The sequence below is a fragment of the Rhinopithecus roxellana genome, chromosome 11 (genome assembly GCF_007565055.1).
Source record: "Rhinopithecus roxellana isolate Shanxi Qingling chromosome 11, ASM756505v1, whole genome shotgun sequence".
Taxonomy (NCBI): domain Eukaryota; kingdom Metazoa; phylum Chordata; class Mammalia; order Primates; family Cercopithecidae; genus Rhinopithecus; species Rhinopithecus roxellana.
The window spans coordinates 132414456-132440272 of NC_044559.1; the positions used below are offsets into that span (position 1 = coordinate 132414456).

Sequence of the window (25817 nt, forward strand, 5' to 3'; positions counted from 1 at the left end):
TCATGCCTACGTGTAATCTCCTCACTCTGAGTGTGGGCAAGACTTGTGACTTGCTTCAGACCAATAGATAATGGTAAAGGTAATGGGATATCATTCCCATGATCACATTATATTATATAGGCTTTTGTCTTGTTAGTCCACTAGCTCTCAGTCTTTCTTCCTGGCTTTGAAGAATAAAGCTGACATAAATACTACAGCTATAAGGAACTGTATGCTTCTAAGAATGCACAACAGTGTAAGTGGCTTCTTCTCTGGTTGAGTCTCCACATGAGAGCCCAGCCCTGGCCAACACCTTGATCGCAGCCAGGTGAAACCCTAAACAGAGAACTAGCTAAGCTGTTTCTGGACTTCAGACTCACAAATATGTGAGGTATGTTGTTTGAAGCCACTGTTTGTGACAGTTTGTTGAGCAGCACAGAAAACCTACATAAACAATTCTTAACAAGTGAAATGTATATCTAACTATAAGCCAGCCATTCTACTATGAAGAATTTACCCAATAAAAAAAATGCGTATGCCCCCAATTTCTTGTACAATAGTGCTTATAACACCTTTACATGTAATGGCCCAAAGCTGAAAATAATCCAACTGGCCATCAACAGATAAACAAATTGTGATACAATGGAATACTACTCAGCAATAAAAAGGAATAAACTGCTGATACTCATAATGACAGTGATGAATCTCAAAATCATTATCCTGAGTGAAAGAAGCCAGACAAAGAGTACATGTGATTCCACTCACATGTAACTCTACAAAATGCAAACTAATCTACAGTGGCAGAAAGCAGATCACTCTTATTGTGATAATCACTTTGGAGATGCAGAGACAGGCAAGGGCAGGAGGAAGGGATTATGAAAGGCATAAACTTTTGGGGGTGATGGATATGTTCACTATATTGATTGTGGTGATGGTTTTATGGGTGTATACATAGGTCAGAACTTATAACACACTTTAAATATGTAGTTCGAGGGGCTCTACCCTCCCTGGTGGCAGGCCCAAGGTACATTTTGAGAGTTTAATACTGGGCTGCACCTTATCCTTGAGCCAAGTTTGAGTTGATGTTGCTGTAGCTGCCACCTGGTAGAGGTGGGACAAGGAAGCCACGCTCTCCTATGCATACCTAGGACAATACCTAATTCCCTGGTATAGGCTGCTGTGAGACCAAGACTTGAGTGGACTGTACTCCTCACATCTTCTTGCTCATGGCCTCTATGAGGCCAGTACGGCTCTGATACCAAAATCAGACAAGGACACAATGAAAAAAGAAAAGACCAATATCCCTGATGAACATACAGACAAGAATCCTCAACAAAATACTAGCAAACTGTATCCAACAGCACATCAAAAAGACACTACAACATGATCAAGTGGGATTTATCCCAGAGTTGAAAGGATGATTCAACATAAGCAAATCAATAAATGTGATACATCATATAAACAGAATTAAGGACAAAAAACAAATGATCATCTCAATAGATGCACAAAAGGCACTGGATAAAATTCAACATTACTTCATGATAAAGGTCCTCAACACACTAGGCATAGAAGAAACATACCTCAACATAATAAAGGCCATATAAAACAAACCCATAGCTAGCATTATACTTAACAGGGAAAAACTGAAAGCATTCCCTAAAGCTAGAGCAAGACAAGGATGCCCACTTACACCACTCTTATTCAACAAGTCCTTGTCAGAGCAATCAGGCAAGAGAAAATAACAAAAGGCATCCAAACTGGAAAAGAGGAAGTCAAATTGCCCTGTTTGCTGATGGTATGATCTTATATCTGGAAAACCTGAAAGATTCTACCAAAAAACTTACATTTGATAAATAAATTTAGTAGGTTCAGGATACAAAATTAAGATCCAAAAGTCAGTAGGGTTTCAATACACCAATAATGATCTAGCCAAGGACCAAATCAAGAAGGCAACTCAATTTACAATACCTATAAGAAAGTAAACTATCCAGGATTATATTTAAGCATGGAGGTGAAAGATCTCTATAAGGAGAACTACAAAACACTGACTAAAGAATTCACAGATGATACAAACAAATGGAAAAACATCCCATGCTCACTGAAAGAATCCATATTGTTAAAATGACCGTACAAATCAAGCAGTCTACAGATTCCACACAATCCCTATCAAATTACCAATGCCATTTTTCACAGAATTAGAAAAAAAAAATCCTAAAATTCATATGGAACCAAAAAAGGGCCCAAATAGGTAAAATAATCACAAGTAAAAAGAGCAAAGCTGGAGGAATCACATTACCTGACTTCAAATTATATAAGAGTATAGTAATCAAAACAGCATGGTACTGGTATAAAAATAGACACACAGACCAATGGAACAGAATAGAAAACCAAGAAATAAAGCCATATACCTACAATCAACTGATCTTTGACAAAGTCAACAAAAATCTACACTGGGGAAAGGACTCTATTAAATAAGTGGTGCTGGGAAAACTGGTTAGCCATATGCAGAAAAATGAAACTGGACCCATACCTCTCACCATATACAAAAATTAACTCAAGATGGATTAAAGACTTAAACCCAAGACCTGAAACTATAACAATCCTAGAAAAAAACCTAGGAAAAAGTCTTCTGGACATTGTCCAGGCAAAGAGTTTAAGACGAAGTCTTTAAAAGCAAAAGCAACAAAAACAAAAATAGACAAATGGGATTCAGTTAAACTAAAAAGCTTCTGCAATAGCAGAAGAAATAACAAAATAAGCAGACAACCTACAGAATGGCAAAAAATATTTGCAAACTATGCATCTGACAAATGACTAACATCCAGAATCTATAAGGATTTCAACTCAGTAAGAAAACAATAACCCTATTTAAAAGGGGAAAAAGAACATGAACAGGCTGGGCATGGTGGCTCACGCCTGTAATCCCAGCACTTTGGGAGGCCAAGATGGGCAGATGGCTTGAGCCCAGGAGTTTGAGACCAGCCTGGGCAACATGGTTAAACCCCATCTCTACAAAAAAAATACAAAAGATTAGCCAGTCGTGGTGGTGCATACCTGTGGTCCCAGCTACTCAGGAGGCTGAGGTAGGAGGATCACTTGAGCCCAGAAGGTCAAGGCTGCAGTGAGCTGTGATTGTGCCACTGCACTCCAGCCTGGGTGACGGGGGGGGGGGGGGGGGGGGGGGGGGGGGGGGGGGGGGACAGAAACAGAGAGAGAGAGAAACAAGACGTGAACAGACATTTTCAAAAGAAGACATACAAGTATCCAACAACCATATGAAAAATGACAGATGTTGGCAAGGACGCGGAGAAAAGGGAACACTTACACACAGTTTGTGGGAAAGTAAATTAGTACAGCCTTTATGGAAAAAAGCATGGAGATTTCTCAAAGAACTAAAAATAGAACTACCATTTGATCCAGCAATCCCACTCTTGAGTATTTACACAAAGAGAAAGAAATTATCAAAAAATATTTACAGCCAGGTGCAGTGGCTCATGCCTGTAATCCCAGCACTTTGGGAGGCTGAGGCAGGAGGATCATCTGAGGTTAGGAGTTCAAGACCAACCTGGCCAACATGGCAAAACCCCATCTCTACTAAAAATACAAAAAATTAGTTGGGTGTGGTGGTGTGCACCTGTAATCCCAGCTACTTGGGAGGCTGAGGCAGGAGAATCGCTTGAACCCAGGAGGCAGAGGTTGCAGTGGGCCAAGATCACGCCACAGAACTCCAGCCTGGGTGACGAATGAAACTCCGTCTCAAAAAATATATATTTATTCACGCTCATATGTTTATTGCTCCAATATTGACAGTAGCAAAGATATGGAATCAGCCTAAGTGTCCATCAACAGAGGACTGGATAAATAAAATGGACTACTACTTGGCCATACAAAATAATGAAATCATGTCTTTTGCAGCAACACAGATGGAACTGGAGGCCATTATCCTAGCAAACTAACTCAGAAACAGAAAGTCAAATACCACATGTTCTCACTTATAAGTGAGAGCTAAACAATGGGTACACATGGACATACAGAGTGGAATAAGAAACCCAGGAGACTCTGAAAGGTGGGAAGGTGGGAGGGAGGCAAGGGTTGAAAAAGTACCTGTTGAGTACAATATTCACGATTTGAATGATGGGTACACTAAAAACCCAGATTTCACCACTAAGAAATACATGCACATAAGAAACCTGCACTTGGACCCTTCAAATACATAAAAATGAAAAATAAAAAGAAAAAAATAGTGTAGTTTATTATGTATCTATTATGCTTTAATAAAGCAGTTTAAAAAACATGCTACTTGCACATGATTTTTCTTCGTAAATCATTATATTCAAAGAGAAACTGCAAGCTCTGTCTAATCATCATAGACTAGGCCTTTTTATTTATCTACTCATTCTCAAAGTCAAACAAAGTCAGACCTACTGTGATCTGAAATCAGGGGCAGAGACTAAATATATGGTCATATCATACCATATCATGAGATGATAATAAACATATATTTGGTCTCTGCCCTTTTTTTTTTTTTTTTTGAGATGGAGTCTCTCTCTGTCACCCAGGGTGGAGTACAGTGGCGCAATCTTGGCTCACCGCAAACTCTGCCTCCCAGGTGCATGCCATTCTCCTGCTTCAGCCTCCCGAGTAGCTGGGACTACAGGCACCCGCCACCATGCCAGGCTAATTTTTTATGTATTTTTAGTAGAGATGGGTTTTCACCGTGTTAGTCAGGATGGTCTTGATCTCCTGACCTCATGATCCACTCGTCTCAGCCTCCCAAAGTGCTGGGATTACAGGCGTGAGCCACCGCACCAGACCTAAAACTCTTATAATACCCAAAGTGGTTAAGTGGTTAAGATTAGTTGTATGCTAATCATATGACTGGTTGTTAGGGACTCCTGGATAGTCTGAGGATTGGGTAGGGAGACAGTGGTTGGCAGGGAACCAACCATGTGATTAGAAGGTTGGAACTTTTTCACTTTTTCAGCCCCAACCCTTGACCTCTAGGGAGAAGACAGGGGCTGAAGGTCGAGTTAATCAGTGATAGCCAACAATTTAATCATGCCTACAAAATGAAACCTCCATAAAAACCCTAAAGGACTAGGTTCAGAGAGCCCTAAATAGCTGGTAGGTCAGAAATTCAGGTCACAACTTGGAGCTTGCAACTGGCATCTGAAGTTGGGGGTATTGTGGGACTGGGCCCTTAATTTGTGGGATCTGACAGTATCTCCTGGTAGACTGTGTCAGAACTGAATTGAATTACAGGACACTCCATTGGTGTCTGCTGGAGAATGTGGTGTCAGAATTGCTTGGGTTGCGGGGGAAAAACCCCACCCACTGGTGTCAGACATGTTGTGGTATGTGAGAGGACAGAGTCTCTCATCTTATGCCCAGGCTAGAGTGCAGTGGTACAATCATAGCTCACTGCAGCCTTGACATCCTGGGCTCAGGTGATGCTCCCACCTCAGCCTCTTGTGTAGCTGGAACTACAGGTGTATGCCACCATGCCTGGCTGATTTTTAATTTTTTTAGAGAGATGGGATCTCACCGTGTTGCCCAGGCTGGTCTCAAACTCCTGGGCTCAAGTGATCATTCCCCTTGGCCTCCCAAAGTGTTGGGATTATAGGCATGAGCCACTGTGCCTGGCCCATACCCACCTTTTGCACTATGAAGCATATCATCTAATAGACTGGTTAGGGTTTAGAAATCATAAACAATTGATTTTTACATTGTTTTCACAAAGATCCTTACCAGAGGCAAATCCTTCCCAGTGACTACGTGTCAACTCCTCCATACAGCTCACAACCTTGCTCCATACATTGTCAAACACGTAAGCAAGGACATCTTCTTTCATGCAGTAAAATGGAGCAATGGGAGGATACCCTAATTTCGGTTTCTCTGTAGCTGCTTCTGATTTCTTCCCATGAAATCCCTCTTTCCTGTAACAGAAGCAAGAGGGAAAAACTTCATGATTATTCATCACTGAGTGTTCACCACTGTCCTTTGTGCTTCTTAGGAATGACTGGTGCTCCCACCCTGCCCGCCCTGCTGCCTGCCCAGCATATGGAGCACATGTATGAAGCTGTCTCGGGAACTAAGGCAGTTCTCAACATAAGAGACTGCATTTCCCTTTTTATCCCCACTCTATCCCACTATTCTGCCAAAAACTAGAACAAGAAAAAGAAGGCTGAGAATCATTATTGTATTGGGAGAACCCGCTCCCGATAGTTAGATAGTTACATGGGTTCTTTTCTATTTCCTAGGTGTCTCGGCTGGTTTGAGAAATAAAGGGAAAGAGCACAAGAGAGAGAAATTTAAAACTGGGTGTCCCGGGGAGACATCACATGTCAGCAGGATCCGTGATGCTCTCCAGCACGTTTTTATTAGCAGTTTTCAAAAGGGGAGGGAGTGCAGGAATAGTGTGTGAGTCACAGAGATCACATACTTCACAAGGTAATAAAATACCACAAAGCAAGTGGAGGCAGGGCGAGATCACAGGACCACAGAATGGGGCGAAATTAAAATTGCTAATGAAGCTTCGGGCACGCATTGTCATTGATAACATCTCATCAGGAAACAGGGTTTGAGAGCAGACAACCTGTCTGACCAAAATTTATTAGGGGGGAATTTTCCTTGTCCTAATAAGCCTGGGAGCACTACAGGAGACCAGGGCTTATTTCATCCCTTCGGCTTGGACCATAAAAGACAGCACGCCTTAAGGCGTCTCTTCTAAGCCAGCTTCAGAATTTGTTTTGTCTTAGTTTATATAATACATCTATCTTAGGTGAGCACAACTACCAGCTAGATTTTTTCCCCCAGAACTCCAGGGCTATTGGTATTCCTGTCTGGAGAAGCAGAGTTAACTTGGCTAACTGAGACTTTCTGGGCTACAGACACAAGTGTCTCCAGAAGAGCCTAAAACCTACCCTCAGGGCGCATTCTCTTTCTCAGGGATGTTCCTTGCTGAGAAAAAGAATTCAGCGATATTTCTCCCATTTGCTTTTGAAAGAGGAGAAATATAGCTCTGTTGCGTCCGGTGGCCAGAAGTCTTATCTCTGGTGTTCCCTGAACATTGCTGTTATCCTGTTCTTTTTTCAAGATGCCCAGATTTCATACTGTTCAAACACACATGCTCTATACACAATTTGTGCAGTTGACACTGCACAAATCATCACAGGGTCCTGAGGCGACATTCATCGTCCTCAGCTAACCAAGAAGATGATGGGATTAAGAGATTGAAGTAAAGACAGGCATAGGAAATCACAAGGGTATTGATTGGGGAAGTGATAAGTGTCCATGAAATCTTCACAATTTATGTTCAGAGATTGCAGTAAAGACAGGCATAAGAAATTATAAAAGTATTAATTTGGGGAACTAATAAATGTCCATGAAATCTTCACAATTTATGTTCTTCTGCCGCGGGTTCAGCCAGTCCCTCTGTTTGGGGTCCCTGACTTCCCGCAACATTATTGTATACACTAATTTCCCATATGTGTTTTGGTTTATTTTTCAACCCTCAATCTTTTCAATTAGGAACATTCTAAAGGTCCAACTACTGATTTTGTATTTTTTAGCTTTAAACAAATGAGCATTGTTAATTGCGCAGTTATGATTAAGCACCCGGAAATAATTTTTGTTGTAACAGGAGAAAACTTAATTTTTGTTTGTTTATTTGTTTTTGAGATGAAGTCTCACTCTGTCACCCAGGCTGGAGTGCAATGGCGCGATCTTGGCTCACTGCAACCTCCATCTTCTGGGTTCGAGTAATTCTCCTGCCTCAGCCTCCCAAGTAGCTGGGACTACAGGAGCCTGCCACTATGCCCAGCTAATTTTTGTACTTTTAGTAGAGATGGGGTTTCACCATGTTGGCTAGGCTGGTCTCAAACTCCTGACCTCAAGTGATCCACCTGCCTCGGCCTCCCAAAGTGCTGGGATTACAGGCATGAGCCACTGCACCTGGCCCTTAGATTAATATTAATGTGATATTTAATGATGTGCATGGCAGTGTCATGATGCTGTGTAATTATTATACTTGAGGCAATTGATTCATTAGAGAAACATTCCACATAAATGATTAAAATTAGTATACTTTTACTAAGCCAAATAAACATTTGGTAATTGGTTAGAAAGGAAAAGAAGGGGAGCAAAACAGCACAGGAGCTTCTCTTGAGGCTCTTCTGGAGACACTTGTGTCTGTAGCACAGAAAGTCTCAATTAGCCAAGTTATCTCTGATTCTCCAGACAGGAATACCAATAGCCCTGGAGTTCTGGGGGAAAAAATCTAGCTGGTAATTGTGCTCACCTAAGTTAGATGTATTATATAAACTAAGACAAAACAAATTCTGAAGCTGGCTTAGAACAGGAATAAATAACTCCAGGTCTCTACAGTGAAAGTTACCCCTAGGGAAACAGAGATCTCAAGTATTAGGAAAATGTAGGCAGGAAAGAAGGGTGCAACAAGGCTTATAGAGCATAGCTACAGACTCTCGTCTCTGCCTTCCCTAAGAAGAGTTGGCCTGGCATTAGGTGGGGGAGTATGGTGAGCAGTATTAATTGTGTTTAAATTTATAGTTCTTTTTAGAGGAGATAACATCCATGTGATGAGAAAAATTCAAATTGTACAGAAGGATATATAGTGAAAAAGATGTCTCCTACATTTCTGTCCCCCAGTCCCCATCCCCAGAAGCAAATATTATATATTGTTCCAGAGAAAGTTACATTATACACTGTACTGCCCCTTGTTCTCTATTTAACGATATATCTTGGTCCTTGATCCCTATCAATACATATTAATCCAGGCTGGGCTCGGTGGTTCACGCCTGTAATCCCAGTACTTTGGGAGGCCAAGACAGGTGGGTCACTTGAAGTCAGGAGTTGAGACAAGGCTGGCCATCATGGCACAACTCCGTCTCTACCAAAAATACAAAAATTAGCAGGGCGAGGTGGTGTGCGCCTGTAATCCCAGCTACTCAGGAGGCTGGGGCAGGAGAATTGCTTGAACCAAGGAGGTGGAGTTTACAGTGAGTGACATTGTGCCACTACACTCCAGCCTGGATGACAGAGTGAGACTCTGTCTCAAAAACACAAAACAAAACAAAACATATTAATCTGCCTCTTAAAAAACAGCTACAGAATATTCCATTGTATGTACTGTATCTTAACTTGCCTCTTATTGATCAACCAACCAATCTTTTGCTCTTATAGTCAATGCTCTAATTAATAGCATTATCCACAGTTCTTTGGCTTCACAAGTGATTATGTCTGTAGGATAAATTCCTATAAATAAACTTATTGGGTTAAAGGGTATGTGCATTTCAATTTAAAAGATATTGCCAAATTTCCTCTAAAGAGGTCAGATGGCCCAATGGTGAAAGAATATGCCTGTTTACCTACTCAAGGAATGATGAAACTTCTTTATCTTTTGTTCTCTGCCAATCTAACAAAGTACCTAATTATAGTTTTAATTTATATCTCTAATTTCAAAGTTGAATTTCATTTATGTTTAAGATCCGTTTTATTTTTATATTGATATTCTTTGCTTGTTTTGTCCTTAGCCTTTTTCTTATTGACATACATATTAAGGAAATTAACTCTTTATCCATGAATGAACAACGAACATTTTTGCCTAGTGTGTCATTTGTTTTTTGATTTTGAGTTTATTTTTTCAATTCCTACTGCAGAAATTAGTTTTTTTCTATTTTTTTAAATTTGTTTTTCACAGCAGCATTGTATCATAGAAATGAGGTTTTTTTCTAGGCAGAAATTTCATATTGTGTAGTCATTTAAGAATTTCTTATATGACTTGTAGGTTTTGTGTTATGGTTAAAAAGGCCTTCATTCCCAAATTATATTTTTTAAAAACAGTCTTCCATGTTATATTTTCTTCTAAATGTATATGATTTCATTTGCCACATTTAATTTTTTTAATGTGTGAAGTTTATTTTTATGGAAAGAATAAATTAGGAACCTTATTATTTTTTTCCAGGTGGTTTTTCCATTTGTACTAAAATCATTTGCTGAAATTACTGTATACTCTAATTTCCCATAAGTGTTTTGGTTTATTTTTCAACCCTCAATCTTTTCAATTAGGAATATTCTAAACGTTCAACTACTCTGTCATTTTACAAAACATCTTAGAGGTATTTCTAAAGGGAAGGCTGCCTTTCTAAAATCATCCGTGTATTACATGAAAATTCATTTTGATTTGAGGAAAAATGGAAAATAGAAGTAATGTGAAACAGGCCAACTAGAAGTAATAAATAGAAAATAGAAGTAATTTGATACAGGAGAAGTGAAAGGGAAGGGGGCAGTCTTTGGAAAAAACCAAAAGAACCTGCTTCCAATTCTAGCTCAGTGGTATTACGTATAGAAGCCTGGCTTATATTTAGCTGGCCCTAGGGCTGTGTGCACATGAGTGATACGTGAATGAACATGGCTCAGCAGGAAATACAATGGGAAAAAATACAATGGGAAAAAAAAAATGCATCCAGAATCATGTGACGCAATACTAACTACTAGACCTAACCACAGCCGCACATCCTAAAGAGAAATTCTCACTTATTTTCAAATATGCTGCTGTGACTATCAAATCTGGAACTTTTAAAGGCTTACAGGAATAGTTTAACAGGTTAATGTTTCAGAAAGGTAGCAAGGAATAGTGAAGAGAAGACTGGATTGAGAATCAGATGAATAAGATTTTGGTTTTAGCTTTACTTTAGACAGATCATTAACTACTCTGATTCTCACCTATCCTGTAAAGAAGATAAAGCATATCTATGTGATAGGACTACTATTAGAATATAGTAAGAATAGATATAAATAGACATTAATTATAAAATCTGTGCCAACTATAAGGTTTTAAACAAACTGTTTGTACCTTTTTCTTTTCTTTTTTGTTTTTTGGAGATAGAGTCTTGCTCTGTTGCGTAGGCTGGAGTGCAGTGGCGTGATCTCAGCTCACTGCAACCTCTGCCTCCCAGGTTTAAGCTATTCTCTGGCCTCAGCCTCCCAAGTAGCTGACATTAGAGGCATGCACCACCACACCCAGCTAATTTTTGTATTTTTAGTAGAGATGGGGTTTCACCAGGTTGGTCGGGCTGGTCTCAAACTCCTGACCTGAAGTGATCTGCCCACCTCGGCCTCCCAATGTGCTGGGATTACAGGTGTGAGCCACCGCGCCTGGCGTGTATATACCTTTTTCAAACAGGATTTATGTAAACAAAGTTCATATCTCTTCAACTGCTTTTTTAAAAGGTTTTAAAAGTTCCCACTGGTGGTAATTTGCAAAAGGGTAAAATCAAACTATGTGGGGAAAAAATAAACTTATTTTAAAATCTCTAATCTCAGGAATAGGTAAATGATGTGTGAAGGTATAAAATACACAAGGAAGTCTAGTATATGGAAGCAATAAGAATATAAATTCTGGATACCTGAGAAATAAAATAAATAACAGAAACTGGCATATATTTAATTGTATACATTGGTAGCATCATTTAGAAAAAATAGGTATTAATACATAAAATAAGAGGGGAGTAAAAAGCTTAAAAGACACAATACTCACATATCTGTGTGATCGAATGCTAGGTATTCCTCAATTACTCCTTCTGAGAAGATTATAGAGTCTTCCTCATCTCTTTCCATAGAACAAAAGCTGGAGGATTTGGCAATGGAAGATGCTTTATGGGCATAAGAAGATGAAAAATGTAACTTCTTTCCCCTTATACCAAATCTTGGAGAGGAAAGAAGAAGTAAATATTAATTATCTAAACATAAACAGTTCTTATGGCAACACAGTTACATGAGTTTTGGCTCAAACTCCCCTTGCCCTGGCAATACCTATTCTAAGCCTCAATAACCTACCATTTCTCAGAACAGGAAGATTAAATTCTGGTCATAGAACTATTCTGCCTACATGTACTATGGACTATCTGATGCTGCTTGCTGTCTTTTCAGATGCAAACAGCTATAGCTATGTATTAGGTCATCCTTGCCTTGCTATAAAGAAATATCTGAGACTGGGTAATTTATAAGAAAAGAGATGTCATTGGCTCACAGTTCTGGAGGCTGTATAGGAAGCATAGTGCTGGCATCTGCTTCTGCAGAGAACTTACAAAGCTTTTACTCATGGTGGAATGTTAAGTGGGAGCAGAAGCAAGAGAGAATGTGTGTGGGAAGGGAGGTGTCACACACTTTTAAATGACCAGATGTCATGGGAACTCACTATCGCAAAGACAGTACAAAGCCATGAGGGATCCTCCCCCGTGACCCAAACACCTCCCACCAGGCCCCACCTCTAGCATGGGGGATTACAATTCAATATGAGATGAGGGCATTCTGCCCTTGGTTCCTCCCAAATCTCATATCCTTCTAACATTGCAGAATACAATCATGCCTTCTGAAAAGTCTCAAAAGTCTTGACTCATTCCAGTGTTAATTCAAAAGTCCAAAGTCCCAAGTCTCATCTGAGACAAGGCACATCCCTGCCACCTATGAGCCTGTAAATCAAAAACAAGTTATTTACTTCCAAGATACAATGGGAATATAGGCGTTGAACATTTCTTTTCCAAAAGAAAGGGGCTACAGGTCCCATACAAGTTCAAAACCCAGTAGGGGAGTCATTAACTCTTAGAGCCCCTTGATGTCCCACAAGGAGGTACAAGGGGTAGGCTTCCAAGGCCTTAGGCAGCTCTACCCCATGGCTTTGCAGGGTTCAGCCACCAAGGTTGCTCTCACGGGGTGGAGTTGAATGCCTGCAGCTTTCTTTTCTTTTTTTTTGAGACAGAGTCTTGCTTTGTTGCCCAGGCTGGAGTACAGTGGCGCGACCTCGGCTCACTGCAAGCTCTGCCTCCCGGGTTCACGCCATTCTCCTGCCTCAGCCTCCCGAGTAGCTGGGACTACAGGCGCCCGCCACCTCGCCCAGCTAGTTTTTTGTATTTTTTAGTAGAGACGGGGTTTCACCCTGTTAGCCAGGATGGTCTCGATCTCCTGACCTCGTGATGCACCCGTCTCGGCCTCCCAAAGTGCTGGGATTACAGGCTTGAGCCACCGCGCCTGGCCTTCTTTTTTTTTTTTTTTTTTTTTTTTTTTTGAGAGACAGAGTCTTGTTCTTACGCCCAGGCTGGAGTACAGTGGTGGGATCTTGGCCCACTGTACCCTCCACCTCCTGGGTTCAAGCAGTTCTCCTGCCTCAGCCTCCTGAGTAGCTGGGATTACAGGTGAGCGCCACTACACCCAGCTAATTTTTGTACTTTAGTAGAGAAAGGGTTTCACCATTTTGGCCAAGCTGGTCTCAAACTCCTGGCCTCCAGTGATCTGCCCACCTTAGCCTCCCAAAGTGTTGGGATTACAGGCCTGAGCCATCGCACCTGGCCTGAATGCCTGCAGCTTTCTAGGTAGAGGGTGCAAGGTGAATCTATCCTTCTGGGGTCTGGAGGATGGTGACCCACTTCCCACAGCTCCACTAGACAGTGCCCCAGTGGGAACTGTGTATGGGGCCTCCAACCCCCTATTTCCCCTCTGCACTGCTCTAGTAGAGGTTCTCTGTGAGGACTCCACCCCTGCATCTGGCTTCTGCCTGGGCACCCAGGCTTTCTCATGCATCCTCTGAAATCTATACAGATACTGCCAAGTCTTCACTCTTTGCCCTCTGAGTGCCCGCAAGCTTAACACCACATGAAAGCTGCCAAGGCTTACAGCTTGCCTGCAACCCTTTTTTTTTTTTTTTTGAGACAGCGTCTCACTGAATCACCCAAACTGGACTGCAGTGGCATGATCTCGGCTCACTGCAACCTCCGCCTCCTAAGCTCAAGGGATTCTTGTGCCTCAGTCTCCCAAGTAGCTGGGATTACAGGCATCCGCCACCACACCTGGCTAATTTTTGTATTTTTAGTAGAGACAGGTTTCATCATGGATCACTTGAGATCAGGACAGCTTGCATTCTCTAAAGTGGCAAGTCAAGCTGTAACTGGGCCCCACTGAGCCCCAGCAAAAAGCAGTGTCCCAAGGCTGCTCAAGGCAACAAGGTCCTGGGTCTGCCCCACAAAACCATTCTTCCCTCCTAGGCCTCTGGGCCTGTGATGGGAGGGGCTGCTATGAAGGTCTCTGAAATGCCTTTTTCCCATTGTCTTGGCTATTAGCACTTGGCTGCTTTTTAGTTATGCAAATATCTCTATCAAATTGTTGCTCCATAGCCTGCTTGAATTCCTCATGCCAAAAAGCTTTTTCTTTCTTTGTCACGTGGCTAGGCTGCAAATTTTCCAATATTTTATGCTCTGCTCCCCTTTTAAATATAAATTCCAACTTTAAGTCATTTCTTTGCTCCCACATCTAAGCACAGGTGTTAGAAGCAGCCATGTTACTTCTTGAACACTCTGCAACTTAGAAATTTCTGCTACCCAATACCCTACATCGTGACTCTCAAGATCAAAATTCCACAGATCTCTAGGGCATGGACACAATACAGTCAGGTTCTTTGTTAAGGTATAACATGCATGCCCTTTGCTCCAATCCCCAATAAGTTCCTCATTTCCTTCTGAGACCTTGTCAGCCTGGACTTTATTGTCCATTTCACTATTTGCATTTTGGTCACAACCATTTAACTGGTCTCTAAGAAATTCTAAACTTTCCCTCATGTTCCTGTTGTCTTCTGAGCCCTCCAGTCTTTCAACCTCTGCCCATTACCCAGTTTCAAAGTCACTTCCACATTGTCAGGTATCCTTATAGTAATACCCCGTTCCTTGGTATCAGTGTTCTGTATGAAGTCATTCTTGCACTGCTATAAAGAAATACCTAACCACGTGTGGTGGCTCACGCCTATAATCCTAGCACTTTGGGAAGACAAGGCAGGCGGATCACGAGGTCAGGAGTTTGAGACAAGCCTGGCCAACACAGTGAAATCCCGTCTCTACTAAAAATACAAAAATCAGCTGGGCACGGTGGCATGCACCTGTAGTCCCAGCTACCAGGCTAAAGCAGGAGAATTGCTTGAACCCGGGAGGCAGAGGTTGTGGTGAGTTGAGATCACACCACTGCACTTCAGCGTGGGCAACAGAGTGAGACTCCATCTCAAACAACAACAACAACAACAAATACCTGAGACTGGGTAATTTATAGGAAAAGAGTCTTAATTGGCCTATAGCTCTGCAGGTTGTACAGGAAGGATAGTGCTAATAGTGCTAGCATCTGCTTTGAGAGAGGCTACAGGAAGCTTTAACTTATGGTAGAAAGTGAAGCAGGAGTAGGCATATCACGTGGCCAGAGCAGGAGAAAGAGAGTGTGTGTGTGGAGTGGTGCCACACACTTCTAAATAACTAGATCTCAAGAGAACTCATTCACTATTGCAAAGATCGTACCAAGTCATGAGGGATTTGTCCCCATGACTCAGACACCTCCCACCGGGCCCTGCCTCCAGCACTGGGGATTATAATTCTACAAGAGATTTAGGCAAGGACAAATATCTAAATGATAACAAGCTAACAAACAAGTTTTTTAAAAACTAAGACTAATCACATTCCTAATTACATCTTAAGGTATCTCAGGAGGTTATATCCTTATTTCAGTAACTCCATCATTGCCCAAAATATATGCTCCTTAAGGGCAGGGATCTTATCTTATTAATATTTAAATTTCTCTTCCTTCCTAGGCATTCAATAAATATGTGATGACTCATTTGTTTCAGTGGGTTTACTTTGGAGAAAGTCAATCGAATCTGAGAAATAAAATTTTAAAAAATGGATCTCAGTTTAATCAAATGTTAAATATAACCAATTTACACTTTGTATTGCTCTTTATATTTTTTTGTGCCTTTAGTATTTTTTTTAACTAGGAAAACAGAATAAACCCATGGCTTGGCCGGGCACGGTGGCTCAAGCCTGTAATCCCAGCACTTTGGGAGGCCGAGACGGGCGGATCACGAGGTCAGGAGATCGAGACCATCCTGGCTAACACGGTGAAACCCCGTCTCTACTAAAAATACAAAAACTAGCCGGGCGAGGTGGTGGGCGCCTGTAGTCCCAGCTACTCGGGAGGCTGAGGCAGGAGAATGGCGTAAACCCAGGAGGCGGAGCTTGCAGTGAGCTGAGATCTGGCCACTGCACTCCAGTCCGGGCGACAGAGCGAGACTCCGCCTCAAAAAAAAAAAACCCATGGCAGCTGGGCCCATGGCTCATGCCTGTAATCCCAGCACTTTGGGAGGCCGAGGCAGGCGGATCACTTGAGATCAGGAGTTTGAGACCAGCCTGGTCAACATGGTGAAACCCCATTTCTACTAAAAGTACAAAAATTAGCCAGGCGTGGTGGCATATGCCTGTAATCCCTACCTGGGAGGCTGAGACAGGATACCTGCTTGAACCTGGGAGGTGGAGGTTGCAGTGAGCTGAGATTACGCCACTGCACTCCAGCCTGGGCGACAGAGCAAGACTCTGTCACAAAATACATACATACATACATACATACATACATATATACATACATAAAATAAACTCATGGCACTTTTAAACAAGGCTAGTGGGAAAATCTTACTGGAAGATGTTTTAGAAATATGTATTAGGAGCTTCAGAATACACGTTTTCTCTGATTCAATGGTTTCATTTGTAAGGATTTCCTTTAAGGATATGACCTGTAAGATTTAGCTATAAGAATTATGATTGGTGGGGCACAGTGGTTCATTCCTGTCATCTCAGCACTTTGGGAGGCTGAGGCAAGTGGATTGCTTGAACCCAGGAGTTTAACACCAGCCTGTGCAACATGGTGAAATTTGATTTCTGCAAAAAAGTACAAAAATTAGCTAGGTATGGTGACATGCACCTACAGTCCCAGCCACTCAGGAGGCTGAAGTGGAAGAATCACTTGAGCCTGGGAGGCAGAAGTTGCAGTGAGCCATGACTGTGCCACTGCACTTCAGCCTAGGCAACAGAGTGAGACCCTATCTCAAAAAAAAAAAAAAAAAAAAAAAAAGAATTATGATCACAGAATTGTTTATAATTGCCAAAAATAGAAACAGAAACTAGCCGAACTGTTTCAAAATAGAGGATTTGGGGATGAGTTTCTTAAATAGTGATATATTCATGCAATGGAATAAAGTCCTTAAGTTAATATTGGGAAAAATGGAAGATGTCCACAATAAAATATTAAGTATAAAGAGATTACAAAATATATAATTTCATAAAAACCATATACATACATGGTAGAGAATGCTACATGCCCCTCAATATCCATTCTCTCCTTCTTTCCTAGTAAAATCATCCCAATTCACAGAAACAACATATCCCCCTCAAAGACTGCATCTCCCAGTTACCTTGCAGCCAGACATAGTCAATGCAATATGAGCAGAATTATTTTGTGGGACTCTGGGAAGGCTGTTTAAAGGGAACTGGTGTGACTGCAAGGGATACCATTTGGCCCTGCTGTCTTTCCTCCTTTCTGCTAACTGGAAAGTGAATATCATGTTTGGAGCTCTATCAGCGGTCTTGAACCATGAAGAAAACTTCAGAAAAAACATCGTGGGCTAACATGATATGACAGAAAGATGAAGCATCTCAGTCCCTGAAAACACCATGCCACCACTTTACATTGCCTTCCTTCAGACTTCTTTAACATAAAAAGAAGTAAACTTCTCTTAGGCAAGAGTTGGTAAGCAGATAAGATCCTTGACCATGGCAGGTGGCACTGGGATGGAGATGGTAAGAGATGAGAGAAGCTCAGCCTGGGCAAAAGGCGAAATCCTGTCTCTACAAGAAATACAAAATTAGTCAGATGTGGTGGTACACACCTGTAGTCCCAGCTACTCAGGAGGCTGAGGTGGGAGGATCACCTGCGCCCAGGAGATCAAGGCTGTAATGAGCTCAGATTGCGCCACTGTACTCCAGTCTGGGTGACAAAGTGAGGCCCTCTCTCACAAAAGAAAAAAAAAGAAAAGAAAAAAAAAAGGAAGGAAAGGATGAAGGGCAGGAGGCAGGGAGGGAGGGAGGGAATCGGTTTGGAGATCCAATATGTCTAAATCATCTGATGCTGCTGTTTCTAAAAATCTTTAAGTTGGAGATTTAAGATTCTTTAAGTCTCTGTTCTATAATTCTAAAACAATGGTTCCCAAATTCCAGTCAGCAGATTTATGCCAATCCATGACAAAATTTTTACTGTTCCACACCAAAATTAGTGAAATACCCAGTAATATTAGTGATAATACCCAGTAATATTGCCAAATCTTTTCTTAAAAAGGATTATCATTATTTTGAGATTATGTACTTCATGCTTTTTTGTGTTAATATTTTTCTTGTATAAAATAGTGGTGATAGTTTTTTTTTTTAACCATAATAAAATTAAAAGCTATCAAACAGCCTGGGCACAGTGGCTCATGCTTCTAATCCCAACACTTTGGGAGGCTGAGGCAGGCAGATCACCTGAGGTCAGGAGTTTGAGACCAGCCTGGCCAACATGGTGAAACCTTGTCTCTACTTAAAAAATACAAAAATTAGGCCGGGGGCAGTGGCTCACACCTGTAATCCCAGCACTCTGGGAGTTCAAGGTGGGCGGATCACGAAGTCAGGAGATTAAGACCATCCTGGCTAACACGATGAAACCCTGTCTCTCCTTAAAAAAAAAAATAATAATAATACAAAAAATTAGCCGGGTGTGGTGGCTCATGCCTGTAATCTCAGCTACTTGGGAGGCTGAGGAAGGAGAATCCCTTGAACCTGGGAGGGAGAGGTTGCAGTGAGCAGAGATCACGCCATTGCACTCCAGCCTGGGTGACAAAAAAAAAAGCTATCAAACATATGGAATGTATACCCAACATTCCATTATGTTATTCTGCTATTGTATTATTCCATTTATACTAATAACTAATTATATTTTTAGTCAGTGGTAACTAATGGAATTGTGTTGAAAAATAAATAGGAATTTCTAACAACTATAGGCCTTTATAGCTGCTATTAGAAGAAATTTTAGCTAGATAAGAAGGAAAAATATTCCCATTTCCCCTGAAGCTGCAGCAAAAAATAAGATAGTATTCTACAACCGTAAAGTTGTCTTTGTAAATGTTATTTCTTTATTTCTTTTCTTTTCTTTCTTTTTTTTTTGAGACAGAGTCTTGCTCTGTCGCCCAGGCTGGAGTACAGTGCATGATCTTGGCTCACTGCAAGCTCCGCCTCCAGGGTTCAAGTGACTCTCCTGTCTCAGCCTCCCCAGTAGCTGGGATTACAGGTGTGTGCCACCACACCTGGCTAATTTTTGTCTTTTTAGTAGAGACGGGGTTTCACCATGTTGGCCAGACTGGTCTGAAACTCCTAACCTCAGGTTATCTGCCCACCTCACACTCCCAAAGTGCCGGGATTATAGGCGTGAGCCACCACGCCTGGCTGTTATTTCCTTTTTTTTTTTTTTTCTTAAGTGAATATACAGTTTATTTAACACTCTAACTTCATTAAGACATGTGCAATATGGCAATTTTACTGGGAATCTAACCCTACTTAGGATATGATTGCTTGCTGGTGCTTAGCAACAGGGTCCAGTTCACACTTAGCACTAATTAAATACTTGACTGCAATAAATACGATACCAAATAAAATGCATTTGAATGCTTTCTAAAAAATCAATTTTAAAGGCCTTCCTACTCAGGCTAATGACAAACACAATAAGGGCAGATATACTACTTTAATATAATTGGCTGATTTTATACAGCACTTACATCTTTTAGTCCCCAAATATATTATTAAATAATACAGAACATCTAATACAACTATTTCTACAGAACTAGGGAATAAATTTCTTTTTTTTTTTTTTTTGAGATGGAGTCTCACTCTGTCACCCAGGCTGGAGTGCAGTGGCCGGATCTCAGCTCACTGCAAGTTCTGCCTCCCGGGTTCACGCCATTCTCCTGCCTCAGCCTCCCGAGTAGCTGGGACTACAGGCGCCCGCCACCTCGCCCGGCTAGTTTTTTTTTGGTATTTTTAGTAGAGACGGGGTTTCACCGTGTTAGCCAGGATGGTCTCAATCTCCTGACCTCGTGATCCGCCCGTCTCGGCCTCCCAAAGTGCTGGGATTACAGGCTTGAGCCACCGCGCCCGGCAGGAAATAAATTTCTAAGAAAGAAAAAAATTTTTTTTCTTTTATACCTATCCTAACAGTTTAACTCTAAAGAGGATAAAGCCAATGACTTTCCTCACAAGAGCTCACGACTAATGTTGCTTTGCTATCAAAATCTGTATTTCTGATCTGTTATGAGAATTGAGACAAGATTCAAATATTCCTAAAGAAAGAAGCACAATGCACATTGTAATTGTCTATTCAACAACAGGGAGCATCGCATATAAAACTCTCTCATCCCAGGAATTAAATACGGTCAGCTACATTTATGGGCATTTCCTTCACTGGAGTATTGTAGAAAAATCTCAGTGTCACGAAGAATCCTCTTGTCTTCTTCAGTAACAAAGTTTATAGCCACACCTTTTCTACCAAATCGACCTCTTCTGCCAATTCTGTGAATATAGTTTTCATGACTGGTAGGTAGATCATAGTTTATAACCAAAGACACTTGGACATCAGTCCCACGTGCCAACAAGTCAGTAGTGATCGGAACAGGGCTTGACCCTGATCGGAATTCCCTCATGATAGTATCTCTCTCCTTCTGGTCCATGTCACCATGCAGAGCAAAAACTGTGAAGTCCCTGGCATGAATTTTCTCAGTCAGCCAGTCCACCTTGCACCTTGTATTGAGAAAAATAACAGCCTATTTAATGGTGTTTTGTACAAATCACAAAGTGTATCCAACTTCCATTCCTCTCGCTCAACATTGATATAAAACTGTTTGATTCCTTCAAGGTTCAATTCTTCCTTTTTCACCAGAATTTGAATTGGATCTTTAGTGAATTTTTTGGTCACTTCCAACACATCAGTTGGCATCGTGGCAGAAAGCAATACAACCTAAATACTTGTATTTAATTTTTGGAAAAATCTCATAGATTTGATCATTAAACCCTTGGCTGAACATTTCATCTGCTTCATCCAAAACTAACATTTTGATCCATTTTGGAAAAAGGTATCTTCTGTTTAACATATCACATACTCTCCCTGGTGTACCAACAATATGTGGTGCTTCAGCCTGCAGTTTTTGCATTCATTTTGAACATCTGTTCCACCAATGCAGGCATGACATGTTGCTTCCGTAGTCTCCAAGTGCCAGAAATAACTTTCGGGTACTTTTGGTTTTGTTTTATTTTTGAGATGGAGTTTTGCTCTTGTCACCCAGGATGGAGTACAATGGCGTAATCTCGGCTCACTGCAACCTCTGCCTCCCAAGTTCAAGGGTTGATTCTCCTGCCTCAACCTCCCGAGTAGCTGGGATTACAGGTACCCACCAATATGCCCAGCTAATTTTTGTATTTTTAGTAGAGATGAGGTTTCACCATGTTGGCCAGGCTGGTCTTGAACTCCTGACCTCAGGCGAACTACCCGCCTCGGCCTCCCAAAGTGCTGGGATTACAGGTGTGAACCACTGTGCCCCGCCACCTTTTGGATCTTTAATACAGGGAATAATAGGTCTCTGTTGAATAGCGGAAGGCTTCTCAAATCATAAGCACAGATACCCCAAAGAAGAGACTCCTTTAAGTTTGTATCATCAAAGTTATCAACAACCTCCTTCCAGTTGCTCTCGATGACACCATCAGGGTCCATTCTCTGTGGGCCACCATGTTCTCTGCTGTTATAATCCACGGAGCCACCAGACATGATGTGAAAAACTACTTAGCATCTGACTGAAAAACTGCATATGTTATTTTAAACAAAGGACTCTTTTAAATCATTGGACTTTGGAGATTACTATATCTGGAAAATAACCTTTAATTTATATAATGTCTGTAATTCATTTATTTAACAAAGGAATAGGCTGGATACAGTGGCATGTGCCTACAGTCCCAGCTATTTGGGAGGCCAAGGCAGGAGGATCTCTTGAGCTCAGGAGTTTGAGGTCAGCCTGGGCAACATAGTGGGACCCTGTCTCCTAAAACAACCAACCAAACAAAAAGAGTAACAGTTATCTTACCTAATAACTGTGTTGCCCTGGTAGTTATATTTAAATAGAGATGTGTTTTCTTGTGTGACATAACTTTATTCTCCCACATTCATGGAGGATAAAATGACTGCTAGGTTTTTTATTTACACAAAGAGTTTAATTTGGAACCAGTCCTTCCAGGTGTAGGCATTAGGAAGTACAGTTCCTCACCTCTAATGAAAGTGATTACTGCCAAGGCCCTCTGGGATGATTGGAAGGAACAAGTGGCCAAGAGCTATCCTTCCTGCCTAGCATCTTTTCAGGTGCTTATTGGCCATTTGCATATCTTTATAGAATTGTCTATTCAAGTCCTTTGTCCATTTTTCAATTGAATTATTATTATTATTTTTTGAGATGGAGTTTCACTGTTGCCGCCCAGGCTGGAGTGCAATGGTGCGATCTCGACTCACTGCAACCTCCACCTCCTGGGTTCAAGCAATTCTCCTGCCTCAGCCTCCTGAGTAGCTGGAATTACAAGTGCACACTGCCACTCCCGGCTAATTTTTGTATTTTTAGTAGAGACGGGGTTTCACCATGTTAGCCAGGCTGGTCTTGAACACTTGACCTCAGGTGATCCACCAGCCTCAGCCTCTCAAAGTGTTGGGATTACAGGTGTGAGCCGCCATGCCCAGCCTGGATTACTATTTTTGGTTGTTGTTGGGTTATAGATGATTCTTATATATTCTGGATATTAACTCCTCATCAGATATGATTTGCAGATCTTTTCTCCCATTTGATATATTGCCTTTTCATTCTTTTGTTTCTTTTGATGTTCAGAAGTGTTTATATTTGATGTAGTTCCATTTGTCTGTTATTGCTTTTGTTGCCTGTGCTTTTAGTGTTATATTCAAGAAATCAATGCCAAATCCAATGGCCTGAAGCCTTGCCCCTATGTTTTATTCTAGGAGTTTTACAGTTTTACATCTTACATTTAGGTCTTCAATCCATTTTGAGTTAATTTTTGTATATGGTATAAGTAAGGGTCCAACTTCATTGTTCTGCATGTGGGTGTCCAGTTTTCCTAACTCCATCTGTTAAAGAGACTGTCCTTTACCCAGGTAGTCTTGGCACTCTTGTTGAAAATCATTTGGCCATAATTGCAAGGGTTTATTTTTGGGTTCTCCATTCTTTTAATGATTTTTAAAGGGTTATAATTCAGCATGTAGTCATGTACTTTAGCAACTCATTAGATATTATAGTTAGTTATTTTTTGTTGGGATATATATCTAAGTATAAATAAGCCCCTTAGCTAACTTGAAGTAGCGGAATGCATAGTTTTTCTCAAGTGGAAATGTCTTCAAACTCATCTTTTCGGGATCCTTTTTTGGCCTGTATTTCCCCTGTATGTTGCCACAAGTTCCTGGATTTTCCTTTTTTTTTTTTTTTTTTGAGACAAAGAGTCTCGCTCTGTCGCCCAGGCTGGCGTGCAGTGATGTGATCTCAGCTTACTGCAAACTCTGCCTCCCAAGTTCAAGGGATTCTCCTGCCTCAGCCTCCTGAGCAGCCGGGATTACAGGCGTGCGCCACACCTGGCTAATTTTTTTATTTTTAGTAGAGACAGGGTTTCACTATGTTGGCCAGGCTGGTCTCAAACGCCTGACCTCAAGTGATCCACCTGCCTCAGCCTCCCAGAGTGCTAGGATTACAGGTGTGAGCCACTGCGCCTGGCTGGAATTTCTTCTTTTTGTGTGTTTGTTTCTCTCACCCTGTCTTATGGTGCTGAGAAACTTCATTTTGACCTAGACATTAATTACTTTGTTTTGCAACCATAATGTCAATGTATACATTAATTCATTTTTGTGTAGTTTTTTTAAAAACGTAAATATGATCTGCTTTTATTTAGCTAAGAAAAAAGAGTGGCCAGGCATGGTGGATCATGCCTGTAATCCCAGCACTTTGGGAGGCCAAGGTGGGGAAACCACTTGAGCTCAGGAGTTCAAGACTAGCCAGGGCAACATGGTGAAACCCCATCTCTACTGAAAATACAAAAATTAGCCAGATGTGGTAGAGCACGCCTGTGGTCCCAGCTACTCAGGAGGCTGAGGCAGGAGGATTGCTTTAGCCCAGGAGGTCAAGGCTGTAGTCACCTGTGATTGCACCACTGCACTCCAGCCTGTACAAGCGAGTAAGACCCTGTCTCAAAAAACAAAAAAACAAAACCAAAAAGAAAAGGAAGCAGCAAGTTGACTGCTAACCATGTTACAGGCACTGTCTTAGGTGTTAGAGATACAAATAGGAAGATGCTGTATTACTATACTATTTACTCTACCACTTTCTTCTGGCCCAAGAACTCCTAGAGAACTGAACCAAATACCTAGTTTCGTGCATTTGAGGTCTGAAAGAAAGCCAGTGTTGGAAGGATTAATGAATGAGAGAGAGACTGATAGATGTCTTAGAGAAGTAGGCAGGGGCCAGCTGATTATATGATTTTAGATTTTTATCTTAAATTCAGTGGAAAGCTACTTAAAGTTTTTCAGTGGGAGACAGAAAGGATCAACCCTGAATTAAAAAAAAAAAAAAATCTGATTTAATGTGGAGAATATGCTGGAGAGGGCAAGAATGGATATAATTTGAAATGTTATTTTTTTTTTTTTTTTTTTTTTTTTTTTTTTTTTTTTTGAGACAGAGTCTTGCTCTGTCACCCAGGCTGGAGTGCTATGGCCGGATCTCAGCTCACTGCAAGCTCCGCCTCCCGGGTTCACGCCATTCTCCTGTCTCAGCCTCCCGGGAAGCTGGGACTACAGGCGCCGCCACGTCGCCCGGCTAGTTTTTTGTATTTTTTAGTAGAGACGGGGTTTCACCGTGTTAGCCAGGATGGTCTCGATCTCCTGACCTCGTGATCCGCCCGTCTCGGCCTCCCAAAGTGCTGGGATTACAGGCTTGAGCCACCGCGCCCGGCCTGAAATGTTATTTTTATAGAAAGTCTTAGCAGTTGATAAACCTTATATTTTATGACAACCTGATTTGTTAAACTGAAAAATCCAAATGAATTAATGACACATTTTCTCCATACCTCTCACAACAAAAAGTGGCAAAATAGCCTGGCCACTCAGAAGGCTGAGGTGGGAGGACTGCTTGAGGCCAGGAGCTCAAGGCTGCTGTGAGCTATGACTGTGCCACTGCACTCCAGCCTGGGTGACAGAGCAAGACCCCATCTCTTGAAAAATAAATAAATAAATAAAATAAAGTGGCAAAATAGCAGTAGCTCAACTTACATACCCTCACCACCCAACTTGCTTCTTTAATACAACTGTATTAGCCTCTCAAAGCAGTAAGTCTCCTTAAAGTTCAGCTGATTCTATATGTTAAAGGAAGAAAAAGTTAAGGATGGGCCTGGCACATCCTACTGTACCAGAAAGCAAAGACATACTCAAAACAAAACCAAAGGTACTAGCTTGAAGTGGCTAAGTTGTAACAATTACAGCATCAATACTAATTATTGCTAAGTAAATATATAAATATTTTGAAATGCTATGAGTTCATAATGGTACTCAAGAGTGAAAATATAAAGTATGAACAAAGTAGCTGTTACATGAAAGAAGTAAATATCATGGATTTTGTTTAATTTTTTATGGCTTCCAATAAGTAGTGGTGTGCTAATATACCTGGATAATTTGTTTCTTCTAAGTATATGTCTGTGTATAAAGTGTAAATAGGTATTTGTTTTACTTGTGTAAGTAAAGTATTGAGAACTGTAAGTCAAATATCCCAGAAAAAGTAGAACCAAAAATAGGAAGACTAATCAACAGTGGTAGTAGCAAGTAAAAAGGAAAGAAAGGGTATTAGCAGTACGTTGCAG

The 25817-nt window shown here is 41.2% G+C and overlaps 1 protein-coding gene and 1 pseudogene across 3 annotated transcripts in view; both read right to left on the bottom strand.

Moving 5' to 3' along the window:
* The window catches only part of FAM149B1 (family with sequence similarity 149 member B1), an 82188-nt gene that overhangs the window by 26943 nt on the left and 29428 nt on the right, over positions 1 to 25817 (bottom strand). For all 3 annotated transcript variants that reach the window (XR_004060045.1, XM_010373088.2, XM_030940761.1), the window contains 2 exons: positions 11537 to 11704; positions 5728 to 5915 (listed from right to left, as the gene is read on the bottom strand). Coding sequence is in view for 2 of the 3 variants with exons in the window: in XM_010373088.2 (XP_010371390.1) it covers positions 5728 to 5915; positions 11537 to 11704 (356 nt within the window). In the remaining variant the exon portion in view is untranslated. The remainder of the gene's footprint in view (positions 1 to 5727; positions 5916 to 11536; positions 11705 to 25817) is intronic.
* LOC104669979 lies at positions 20148 to 21236 on the bottom strand (annotated as a pseudogene).